We start from the raw sequence: 13284 nt of genomic DNA, 5'->3' as shown, positions 1-13284 counted from the left end.
GGCAGCCGAAAGCTTGCCTCCACAGGCAGGTTCGGCGGCCGAAAGTCCCTTCGGCTGCCGAACCTGAGTTCTTCCAAAGTGGCAGAACTCAGCCTCCACATGCACATTTGCCTCCCAAACCATTCCAACATGCATTTAGCTATTCTACAACATGCATACACACATACATAAGCTTATAGGGGTCTCAAAACTAGCCTAAACCCCAACGAAAACACATCAAACATACATATATAACATACATTAACCATAAGAGCACATAAGTCTTAACACTAAACAACTAACCTAATCATGCATTTCTACCCCATGAATCTTCATGAAACTTAATCAAAACATGAAAATAGGTGAGGATCTACTCTTACCTCTTGAAGATCGAGAGGAGAGGCGATCCAACTCGGAGATGGAAGAGATCTAGCTCCTTGGGTCTCCAAGCTCCAAAAACTTGTTCTAAGCTCATAAATCTTCAAAAACCAAGTACACACTTGTTAAAACTTGAAAGATTTGAGAAAAATCATCAAAATCGACCATGGGAGGGCATGGACTCACCTCTGGCCAGAAATGGGGAGAAAAACTCGCCCATTTTCGTCCATGGGGCTTCTTATAGGGGCTGGCCAGGCCACCTTCGAAAGCCTAAAGTGCTTCCAAAACTCATGTAAGTTCGGCGGCCGAACATGAGGTTCGGCGGCCGAACCTAAATTTCCTTCTATGGTCTTTTTCATTCAAAACTCAATTTCTTTCTTACTTAAAACCTTAAAATATATTAAAACATTTTATAAAAATATGATTTTACCCTTTTAGAAGTTTCCGACATCCGAGATTCCACCGGACGGTAGGAATTTCGATACTGGAGTCTAGCCGGGTATTACACCTATGGAGTATAAAGATTAGACCAACAGCACCCCTGACTTCACTAATGCCTAGAGTAGACAGGCTGACCTCTTCAAAGCCCAAAGTCAACCAGCATACCTCTTTGGAGCTCACGGGACATCACTAGGGTCATGATTGCGCATACGGTAGGGTTGACTGACATGACGCGTGCGATGGACAAGGTATGAGCTAACCAGCTCAACATTTATTAGTTGACTACCCATCATTAATGAGCCGCATGACATATCTGCCATAACACGTGACTATCCAATGTAATGGGACACCAATCAGAATGCACCAAGATGATCAAGGTATAAATACCTATGAACCAACCATATTAAGGGACAAACTTTTTGCTTCACCAAGGCACTACCCACTCAGATCCTTCTTCTCCAAACCTTAATCTACATGAACGAGTATTCAACCTTATTAATTTCCAACCACCCATCCAGGTCTATTAATTTCCCAGTAAAATCAAACCCTTTTCCATGCATACACATCCCATTGAACCCACCGGATCTCAATTCATCAATTGGCGCCGTATGTGGAAAACGAAGGAAGATTATCCAATCACCGAAGTTTTCCAAACAAAACCCATTGAGATCCATATGGCTAACCAAGAAAACAGCCCACTTACACTCATCAAAAATGAAAACCCAACCCCACAAACTCCCAATCCTCAGTGTAACGACCCGGAAACCGGACCGCTACTGGCGCTAGGATCCAGATCGGCATAAGGCCGCCGGGACCCGTAGCAAGCCTAACATACATCCTGTACAGCTGGTATAATCCCATACATGATCAAACATAGCATAAAACTTTAACTTTTCACATCATCATTCAAGACAGGACTCTTCATCCTATCCTAGTGGACATGATTTTCCTATTGTGCTTGGCCTTCTAGAACATCTATGAGCCCGACACTCTAGGTCCGACCATATGAACCTAGGGCTCTGATACCAATCTCAGGTTCACATAGTTTTTGAACCACTCTCGGGCCTTCTTGCACTTCAGTGTGAACCCAGCCATCTGAATGGCTCTACTATCATCAGCTCCTATCTCATCTGTGATCATCTTGACTCTCCCAAGATACTCAAACGGGTCATCACCTGTTTCATATTAGGGAGCACCCAGCTTCATGTAGTCGATCATCTTTACCTTACCCCCAACTGATGAGCTAGGTCTGGGTGTTTGGACATCAGGGACTATTGGTTCTGATGGTGGTGGAGGAGGTGCAGCATTCCCTGGGTTAGGGTTTGCTGGACCTGGGTAAAATGATGAGGGTGGAAACATGGGATACTGTGAATACTGTGGGTAAAAGGGAGGATAGGATGAAGAGTCCTGTCTTGAATGATGATGTGAAAAGTTAAAGTTTTATGCTATGTTTGATCATGTATGGGATTATACCAGCTGTACAGGATGTATGTTAGGCTTGCTACGGGTCCCGGCGGCCTTATGCCGATCTGGATCCTAGAGTCGGTAGCGGTCCGGTTTTCGGGTCGTTACAGATTGGTATCAAAGCAAATAATGAAATGTTTTACGATGTTATGTAAACCAAACTTAAAATATGATATGTTACCCTATTGAAGTATTTGATAAGGACTCCAGTGTGGGGTTTGATGGTTATGCTTATGAGTTGTGCATGCACAGGTTGAGTTTGGTAAATGAATGAGAAAAGTTCAAAATTTTTATGTATGTGTTGATCATGTATGGGATTAAACAGGTGTACAGGTTGTATGTTAGGCTTGCTACGGGTCCCGGCGGCCTTAAGCCGATCTGGATCCTAGCGCCGGTAGCGGTCCGATTTTCGGGTCGTTACACTCAGGGATTTCCTATGACATTATTCCCACTCTCCTCTGCCCAAACAATTTTCAACATACTCTCTACCAGCAAATCCACTCCAACAAAAACCATTCCTCAAACTCCTATATCAAATCAAGACCTACAAACTATGCCAATGCAACTTTAGCAAACCATGATGTAGATGAACTAGATCATGCAGCAAAAGGGCCTCACTCCACCAATGGTTATGAACCCAATACCTACCACAACTCTTAGCCAAATACCCACACCTACATTCATCCTAGAAATAGAAAATTGCAAGCAAGCAACCATAGTCCATATGACTAGAAGCAAGGAGGATGAACCTGCCTAATAGAAGAGGATGCCGACATGAGTAGAAGCACAACATTGGAGAGATACGAAGTAGAAAGTGAAGAAGAAGGAACTAGTTCAAAAACCCCGATGAATGTCAAAAAAACTAACTTGAAAAATGAAGGAGTGGCTGAGAAGCTAGAAAGGATAAAGGAAAAGTTACTAGCCGAACTAAAAAAACCAAATAGGAGCACACGCAAGTCTGAGGACATCCTCCCCATTCATGGCCCACATTCAAGGAGAAACCATCCCCAAAAAGTTTCTAATGCTAACCATGGGGGCATACAATGGCACAGGAAATCCTAAGGACCAAGCAATTAATTATAAGACTTTCATGGAGCTGCAAACTCACTCTGATAGCTTACTCTGCAAGGTATTCCCAGCTACCCTAACTGAGGTATCCCTAACCTGGTTTAACAATTTGAAAGTACAAAGCATCAAGAATTTTTATAACCTGGCCAACTCGTTCATGGGAAGATTCATAGCCAGTGTCCTAGCTCAAAGAAAACCCAACTACCTAGAGACGATCAGACAAAGGAAAGATGAAACCCTGCAAGAATACATGATTTGTTTTAATGCAGAAGCCCTCCAAATTCCAAACCTGGATGAGTCAAGCTGTAGAGGCAATGTAGAAAGGAACCACTTTGGCTGAGTTTTTTAGATCTCTAAGTAGGAAGCCACCAACCATGTTGGCAGATTTGATGCAACAACCTGAGAAGTACACTAGGCAGGACGATGCCATGATGCTCAGTAGGTTTGCCAAGGAGTCTCAGGAAAAGAATCCGACAAGGGGATGTCTAAACAACCGAAGGAGAGAACACGTAGATCGAAGGCCTGGCCGAAGCTTAGGAGCATTAGGCAAATACCATGGTAACAGAGAAACTGATGATTGACCCATATCCCCTCAGCACTGGGACATCACCCCCTTGAATGTATCCATGGCAGAAATCCTAGTTTCAGTACAAGATAAAAACTTGATATCATGGCCTCAACCTCTACTGTCTGACCCCAAGACTTGAGACCTAAACCAGTATTGCCAATTCCATTAAACTAATGGTCATGACATGAATAACTACTACCAGCTGAGAAATGAAATAGAGAAGTTGATAAAGAGGGGCCATTTAAAAAACTTTGTCAAAAAGGACACAATGCTCGAAAACAGGTCAGAGGAAAGAAGGAAACCCATTAAAGGAAAAGCAGTAAGGCGTGAATGATGGATCAAGCGAAACTATCAACATGATAGTCCAGGAAGAAGCGGTGCAACCTTTCTGGGCAAACAAGAAAAGAAGGAGCGGCAAACTAAAAGAGGTAGAAGTTATGCAGGTCACAAAACACATTCCTGATGTAGTAATATTTTCAACGACCGACGGGGAGGGGGTAGAAATACCCCATGATGATGCTTTATTGATAGAAGCCATCATCCACAGTTCAAAGTCAAGAAAATTCTAGTGGATGATGGGAGTAAGGTAAAGCTCCTTCCCTACCTACTGTTCAAAGCCATGAAGATAGCTGATGAAGACATGGTAAAAGACCAGGCCCCAGTGAAAGGAATAGGTGGAGTGCTTGTACCGGTGGAAGAGAAAGTTAAATTATTACTGATTCTTGGAACGTCGCCCACCATTCAAACTCAATATGCCCAATTCCAAGTAGTCAAATTATCGTTGGCATACAACGCAATCTTGGGTTGACCTGTCCTGTATGACTTTGAGGTGGGCATGAGCATCCGATACTTGTGCATGAAGTTTCCCACTGAGGGAGGAGTGGCCACCGTGAAGGCAAGACAAGAAGAATCACAATCGGTGTACTTGGCAACAATGGCAAGGGAAGAAGAGGAGGAGGTACACCCGGAAATTATGGAAGTCAAGGATAAGGAGAAGGAACAAAGAACTCAGTTGGTTGGAGAGCTTGAAAGTTTCATCTTAGATGAGGGATATGTTGTTAGTTTGAATGCTTGAAGTCCGTAATTGCTTAAGTTATTCAAACAAGTAACAATTAATATAACCTACTAAGAAATTGCATGATCTAACTTGAACTCTCCACGCGGTTTGGTTTGTTGGTTAAAATTAGGTCCCTCTAATTCTTAAGGCGGTTGATAAATTATAATTCCAAAGACATTCTTTGGGCACTTTGTTGACTAGGATTAATTACCTGATGTTTCCTAATTAATTTACACCTAAGGAGAGATCGGTTATGAGAAACATCTTCCATAACTAGAACTAATTTATTGGACTGAATAAAGGTATTGTTGATTTATTGATCAATTCCCAAAATTGAAATGGATCCTAAACTTCAACTAGAATTTATTTACGTTGATTTATTTGTCCTTTAATTATCACTTCCTTTAATTGCTTTGATTTTTATTTTTAACTCATCTTCAAAACCCCCTCTTTACTTTTATTATTTATTTTCCTAGTTCATTATTTGAAAATTCTTAGTGTCAATTCCCTGTGGATTCGACTCTATTCACTCTATACACAATTCATACTTATTAGTTTTAATAGGTTATTTTTTGTAGCCCTTACACCCATAAAAAATTAACACAGTTGCTAGGGAGTTGATTTAAACTAACTTGTTTCCTTTTATGATCAGGTGGAGATGTAAAGAAAATTTGCTTTACGACCTAAAAATTGAATTAACTATAAAGAACTTGCAAAGACAAGCAAATTTGAGAAACCAAGCCTTAAAACCATCATCATTCGCAAACTTCACAAAAGGAGAGAAACCTAAACCCGAATTAACATTGTGCTTTTTCAATTGCATAATCATTAAATTATCTATCTAATAAAAATAATATTTTTTATTTATTTTAATTCATATAAAATTTTAAATAAAATTATTTATTAAAATAATATCATTAATAAATATTTTAAATATAATATAATAATTATTTTAAATATTTTATTTAATTTTTTAAATATTTAAATAATATTAAAATCATAATAATTTCAAAATTAAAACAATTTCATTTCTTTTAGATATTATTTTAAATACATTAATAAAATTAAAATAATTTCGTTAATATATCTAAAAGAATATTTAATTAAATTTAAATTTTCTACTCTCTTTGCACATTTACATATAAATATTAAATAAATATTAATGTTATAGATAATAAGAAATATAATTATTGTACCTCATCCGGTTATCCCACTGCTACATACAGTATACATTGGATTTCGAAACTGCCCATGAACGGTGATGGTATCGGCAACAATGAAGAACGGGTTCAGAAGGACCAGAACTTTCTACTAGCTCTCTGTCAGATAGAACGATTAAGGTCATCCTTTCCCGATGCTTTGTTTCTCATAATCGAAATGAACCTCGAAACAGCAAATGCTTTTCCTGATGCTTTCACAGTTGGTGACTATGTACTGAAATCAAAACTGGGAGGGAGTTCACTCTCCTCAGTTTGGAAAGCGGAGCACAGAGTAACCGGTGAAGAAGTGGCAGTGAAGCAAGTTGATCTCTCTAAACTCAACAAACACTTGAAGAACTGTTTAGATTGTGAGCTTCATTTCTTGTCCTCTGTCAATCACCCCAATATCATTCGCCTCTTCGACGTGTTCCAGGTTGGTTTTAAACTTGAATCGCTCTAGTTGGATTGATAAGCTTGCGTCTTGAATTTTGGTTTTTAGATGATTTTTAGCATACCCTTCTCAGTGACGTTGTTATTTTGTGCATTTATACATTCAAATTATTATACTTTGTGAGGACATCTCCATTTGATCAAATTGCCTAATTGTGCATTTTTGTTCTGCTGGGACTTGGGAGGTAGGGGAATTCTCTTTGTAAATTATCGATGGTAGTAATTTTCTGACATTTCGTTATTTGCTCTTTTCTGAATTTTATTTGTTAGACCCTTGATTTATGAATTTCGACAATTTTGGGCTTTTCTGCTTCCTATTTGATTTGATTTGGATTGGTCATGCAGCTAGACCATTGAATGATGGGTTGTCATGGGAATTATATCATTTAGTTGGTTGCATGTGTTTTTATTTTCTTTTAGTTTTGGCTGTATCCTTGTGATTTAGCTTGAATTACATATCGCAATTGTTGTTCTCAAGAGGGTGGCTGAACTTAAGTGATGATTCATGATGTCAATTGCTTGGCTATTATTTTCATTTCTAATGTTGAAGTGTTTTTCTGGATGTCTATGTAATTGTGGATGGATATGGTGAATTTAGGGTAGGTGAGATTACAGAGTTGATATTCTTCAGTTTTTGCTTGTTATGCTATTTCCTTTACATGTGGTTTATGCAATTGCTAGTTTTCTGGACATTGTGCTCTTGCTTACAAGTCAATTTTGTTGCATCATTCATTTATTGAGAATAAAAGAACTTCCAATTTATAGGAAACATCATAAAAGAATTATATTAAAGGAAAGATGTAGCCAAATACATATTCTTGAGAGTGTGACCAAATAAAGGCAGACTCTTCAAATGAGACCACAACCGCATGATATCATGAGCAAAATCGATACAGCTCTTCCTTTTTGATAGGCTAGTACATGATAAACTATAACAACTATAATTTGATTTGTCTCAATATACTGTCCAAAAATATTGTCTGCAATCTCAGTTGTTTTTTCAAAAAATACGGTCTTTTTCTCAATCTCTCTCATAGTTACCAGAAAGTCATCCAGTAATATATTGAGGGATATAAAGGCTTGTTGAAGATTGAATAATTATGCTGAAGGTCTGGTTTTAGTTATGGGAGTTGGAACTCGGGATTTGTAGGTCTAGGTTAGACGTTTAGCCTTGTAAACCCTAGGGTTCAAATCATGGGTTTTGGTGCTTTTGGCAAATTTGTGTTAAGGCTCCGGGTGAGGCGATGTGCCACTGCCCCGCCTCGGCTGGCCCAGGCGAGGCACCTTCACTGAGGTGCCCGCTTCAGTGAAGGGAGGCGCCAGGTGCCAAGCACTTGAGCCGCTGCCTCTTTTATATAATTGGTTTTTTTCTTTCTTTCTTTTTTTTTTTTTTTTATAATTTTAGGTAATTACTTTATGTATTTATGTTGTTTTATTGCTTATAATTGAATACTTTTAAAAAATATACGTTACTTTCTTATTTGTTTTAAATGATTGTCATTCTATTGTTTTTAATTTTAGAATTTTAAAAATAATAATTTGTTTTTTATTTATTTTAGATGGGCTTTTATATGTATTTTTATATTTGTATTATTAATTTGTTGTTGATTAAACAGGGAATACATGATTGATTTATTTCTCTTATATTGCAGATAATATGTTTTTCTCCTTTGAATATGGGTGTTCATACATGTATTTGTAAATATATATATGTATATTTAAAAAATATATGTAAAAAAAATTGGTTGCCTCGTATCTTGCCTCTCATCTCTTGCCTTATCGTCTCAGTGTCATCTTTCACCTTAGTAACATTGGTTTACCGTTGATACCACTTGATTTCAAACAAAAGTGGAGATTTTGAAGAATAAGAAGAAAAAAATGGTAGAGATAAGAGAAGAGGGGAAGATTTTGGTGAATAGGAAGCAAAGTTAATCAAGGTGTTTTTTTTAATTAAATAAAAAAAAGACAAACTAGAAGAAAATAAAAGGAATAGGCAATACAATGATAGAAAATCAATTGACTAAAATAAGGAAAAAAGGGGAAGAAAACTAATAGGGTGCTAAAGGGACATTTCGATCTTCGAACCTTGTGTTCCTTGCTTGGTAGAGTTCTCATGGGAAGAGGGGAAGGTTTTGGTGAATAGACAATTTCTTTGTAAATCTGGTGTTGAAACTGTGAGGCACCTACCCATTTTATTTTACTAGGAGAAAGGGATTGTGAAATTTGGCCTTTTCAATTGATGGCCTTTTGGTTCACAGTCAATTCATTTAGGATAACTATTGGCTTGGAGGGGCATATGTTAGTATGGACTAGTAAAAAAGAAAATTTTTCTTTCAAATTACGTCCTGTCACTTAGATAGTTAGCAGGTACATAATAGGGGAGCCTTCAAGGGAAAAGGAAAATCAGTATTTAGCCTTACTATTTCTTGGCTTGCAATTGCAACTCTTCATCTTTTGTATGATGATGGCATTTGGAGAAAGGTTTAAGTTTATAGAATTATGAGTTCCACAGTTTTTAGGTATATATTCAATCAGTGGTGGATCCAGAAAAACAAAACTTTTCCGGGGTTAACTTATGAAAATATTTTCCTAATATCAAAATTTTTAACAAAAAGAAAAAAAAATTTTCTGGGGTTAACTCATGAAAATATTTTTCTGATATCAAAATTTTTAATAAAAGAGGGTCAGTTGACTTTCCATTTGCAGAAATGCATCTGTTGCCAAAATAGGGTTCAATAATTAGATTTAGAAGGGATCGATTTAGATAAATGTACTGTAATGAATCAGGGTCACAGCGTAGCAGCAGACGACAAAATAGTCAACTTCAACTTTATTACAGAAGGTAAAACATATGGGATGTGTTACAGTTTCAGGTCTCAGATCGCTTTACAGGATGATAGATGGGGAAGAAGCTCATTAGATGGATTTCTTAACACCTCAGACTTATTAATGAGAGAGCCTTAAATCTCAATTGTGTTTGTAATTTTTCTGCTCACTTTATTGAACAAAAATAAATCTCTTATATAGTGGAGGTTCATATAATCATAGTCTTTCTAATTAGGATAGAAGTCTAATGCAAGCAATTATTAGATAACTCCTAAGACAAGATAATATATAATAACAAGTAAAATAAGATAATATAATAGAGATAAGAAACTATAGATAAAAATAATCTATTTATTATGGATTTAATCTATCCATTATCCACAACATCACTCTTCTTTTAGAAAAAGAGTTTGTCCTTAAATTCAAATGTAGAATATGTAACCTGAGAATAATTGATAGACTCACATATAACTTCAGATGTAGGACAGCCTTGCCAACTAATTAATACTTTCCAAACTCAAGTTGTTTGGATCCAACACAACAACTCTGTGCCCCTTTTCACATACAAGCAAAAGTTGACTTTGGCATTTTGGGGCATCATATGTATCTCTATCCTCTCTTTCGTTGCTTGACCAAAAAATTTTGTTAAATAGAGTGTATTATTTTCCTTCATAAAGAAAAGGAGACAAAAAAGAAAAGAGGAGAGACCATTCATTTCTTTAGTAGTTAATTTAATTCATGCAGGACAGTCCATATCCTAATAGCATACTAGGAACTAAGAGCTTTGTTGTACAGGCAAAAGCAAACTCTGAGCTGTGACACAAATGTAAGTGAAAAATCATTTAAGAGTTTTATTATTGCTGATTTAGATTTCTAGTTAATACAAAAGTATCTTCTTTAAGAAAGTGAATTCATAAATGCTGAAGCAATCCCAATCAAATTTCCAAATGTTGGATTGATCTGTTCTATCTTTCCTGCATCATTAATTCACACAATTGAATTGAAAACACCATCTTCTTTGTCATTTCAGCCATTGTTTCTTAGTTATGCAAAAGGAAAATCACTTATAATCACAAACTTATTTGTTTCCAACTCCAAATTTGCGATTTATCTGTTCTTTTTTTGCCACGTGTGATTTATATAAAATAGAAGCTAAGTGCTTTACTGCTAGGTGGAGAGTTGTATATTTCTGGTTTTGGAGTTCTGCAATGGAGGAAATCTAGCCTCTTATATTCGACTGCATGGGAGAGTTCAAGAGGAAATTGCTAGAAGATTCATGCAACAGCTAGGTATTTATCATTTGAATTCTGTTTCTTTGTAGCCAGTATTATATCTCCCTTTAGACATAATGTCATTGATTTATCTGATGCAGGGGCTGGTCTGGAAATTCTACAAAGCCACCATATTATGCATAGAGACTTAAAGCCAGATGTATGAGAATTTCTTTAAACTCCTTCAATTTATGCAGTTCTTCGGTGGTACTCACAGATGATTGAAAAGTTGCCTTACATTGGTCTCTTTGTTAGAGTAGAACGTTCTACTATCTGGACAGGAGGCTGATATGATTCTCAAGATAGCTGATTTTGGTTTATCAAGGTAAACTAACGCAAGGCAAGTTTGTTTTTCCTTTCATGCTTTCTTTCTTTCTTTTCATTGGTTAGACTTTTTTGTCAAATTTTTAAGGAGACCAGTGTATATCTGCTTTTTTTTTTCCCTCATATAAAACAGAAGTGTGCAACCAGGCAAGTATGCTGAGACGGTATGTGGTTCTCCCTTATACATGGCTCCAGAAGTTCTTGAATTCCAAGGATATGATGATAAGGTGAGGACTTTGTTGTTTATTTCCTCTTTTTTTAAACTAGAACATGCTGAAAAATGAGCACTTGATTATTTAGGTTGACATGTGGAGTGTTGGGGCAATTCTTTTTGAGCTTCTTAACGGCTTCCCACCTTTTCGTGGTAGAACTAATTTTCAGGTACTACCTTATCCATCATATAGAAATCGTTCAGTTGCACTATCTCCAGTCTTTATTCAAAGCATTCTTGGCCATAGTTGCTGCAGAACATCAAGTCATCTACGTGCATTCCATTCTCTGAATTCATCCTCCCAGGGTTACATCCAGACTGTATTGATATGTGTTCCAGGCTACTGTCTATAAATCCAGGTTTAGCATATGCTTACCTTTATTTACAGTTGAATAATTTATAGTGTTGTCACCATTATGTATTTCTCTGTTGTTGCAGCAAATCGTCTGTCCTTTGATGAGTTCTATCATCACAAGTTCCTGAGAGGAAAAGGACCAAGCAAGTTCTACGGCAAATAGATTCATAACCTGCTTCAATTCTTCAGCTCTGAATTCTGCTCTGCTCCTCTTTATGATGCCAGGAAATCTCAAACATAACCGAGTTATGTGAGATATCGCATTGTGCTTCCCCTTTCAGTATCTGCCCAGATCAGAGTTATTCAACATTATCACAGGGAATGAGTTATTGTTAATCTGGTAGACTGGTACAATGCCAAGTCGTTTCGGCAACAAGGATAGAATTTTGAGCGGCTGTGCAGTTCAGTTTAATGTTGTGCAGCAGATCCCTGATGTTCAGTATAGCTGAGAATATATAGGAAAGAACAAGAAAGTAAGAGAAAGAAGCAGGGAAGAGACAGATTGAAGAGAAAGGATAGAATTTAGAGAGACGAGATTGAGAATTTCTTTGATAATATTCTAAAATAGTTTCTATAGTTACAATAGCTGCTATTTGTGCAGCTTTAGATCTCCCTAGAACTGTTGACGCCCCGCTTTTAACCCCAGAACATTAGTTCTTCTAACCGCCTGCTACTACGTACAGTCCAAGCTGCCTATCTTATTTCCTTCTACGGTCAATCTCAGCTCTACTTCTCCTATGGTATGTAATATTTAACTTGCTATAGCCATGATTTAATGTTTCAACATTTGCAATTAGCTTGGCTAAGTCCTTGAGATATGTTCCTTCCATGGATAATTTCTGCTGCGACTGCAAACATGTAACTGCGAACATGTAACGGAATCAGACTTAACAGACCTATAACGGTCATAAAATAACAGTAACGGAAACAGATTCAACAGATCTATAACAGTTATAACAGAAAGATATAATAAAAATTAAATTATACAACTTAATAATAAGTATAAATATATTAAATAAACATAAAATATATAAATTTTAAATATTATATATGGTAATTTACTTCAATTAATACTATGAGAAGAATAATCGTTTAGAATAGATTTTTGAATAGAAATTTAAGTATATAAGCTGTTATTAAAAAATTTAAGAGAAATATGACAGTTTTTAGCTTGAAAAGTTGAAATAGAGGTCCAAAATAAGTATGAAAAAGTATGAAAGAATGCTGGAGTCTAAAGATGGAGTCTAGACTCTGGAGAAGTGGAGAGAGTGCTAGATGGAAGACTACTTGATTTACTCGTTATGGCAAAAATACAAAGTTGTAAAGAGTAAAAAAAATAAAGGGTTAAAGAGAAGTAGATAAATCATTTTTTTTTCTTTCAATAATGCATACAAATGTTGGTGCTGGACTATTAATAAAAGAAATAGCGGTCGTTGTGGCCGTTATATCACGGCCGATAACGGTCATTTTCTTTGCGTAACAACCATAACGACCGTTACAGTAATAAAATTTTTTTATTTTTATTTACAAGCCTTAATGGTTACAGCAGACTCAAAAACTGTAAATAACGGCCTATTATTTAAAATCATAGTTTCTTTACATGAATATTCGTTCTACTCTGCTTGTTTTGGTGCTAGATCTTTATTGATAAATACATATTTACACCTCATATTATTTGGAAGTAATTCGACTA

The 13284-nt window shown here is 36.5% G+C and overlaps 1 protein-coding gene across 2 annotated transcripts; it reads left to right on the top strand.

The window, feature by feature from the left end:
- The first annotated feature begins 6148 nt into the window (after positions 1-6148).
- On the top strand, positions 6149-12394 carry LOC110630497 (serine/threonine-protein kinase ATG1t). Of its 2 annotated transcripts, XM_021778019.2 has the most exons (8): positions 6152-6587; positions 10602-10719; positions 10803-10861; positions 10962-11026; positions 11159-11252; positions 11326-11406; positions 11484-11595; positions 11675-12394. In XM_021778019.2, exons 1-8 carry the CDS (start codon positions 6207-6209, stop codon positions 11752-11754), a joined length of 990 nt encoding a protein of 329 aa, XP_021633711.1. In that variant the 5' UTR covers positions 6152-6206; the 3' UTR covers positions 11755-12394. The 2 variants fall into 2 exon arrangements, with proteins under 2 accessions (XP_021633712.1, XP_021633711.1); XM_021778020.2 differs by lacking the exon at positions 11326-11406 and having other exon boundaries at positions 6149-6587; positions 11407-11595.
- Positions 12395-13284: the final 890 nt, after the last annotated feature.

The sequence above is a fragment of the Manihot esculenta genome, chromosome 13 (assembly GCF_001659605.2).
Source record: "Manihot esculenta cultivar AM560-2 chromosome 13, M.esculenta_v8, whole genome shotgun sequence".
NCBI classification, from domain to species: Eukaryota; Viridiplantae; Streptophyta; class Magnoliopsida; order Malpighiales; family Euphorbiaceae; genus Manihot; species Manihot esculenta.
This window is presented reverse-complemented; position numbering and strand designations above follow the sequence as displayed.

Excerpts from the sequence above, each read along its gene's own strand:
- LOC110630497 (XM_021778019.2), top strand. The coding sequence starts at position 6,207 with ATGAACGGTGATGGTATCGGCAACAATGAAGAACGGGTTCAGAAGGAC. Across the intron at positions 11,253-11,325 it reads TCCAAGGATATGATGATAAG|GTTGACATGTGGAGTGTTGG; the intron begins GTGAGGACTTTG and ends TTGATTATTTAG. Across the intron at positions 11,596-11,674 it reads GCTACTGTCTATAAATCCAG|CAAATCGTCTGTCCTTTGAT; the intron begins GTTTAGCATATG and ends CTGTTGTTGCAG.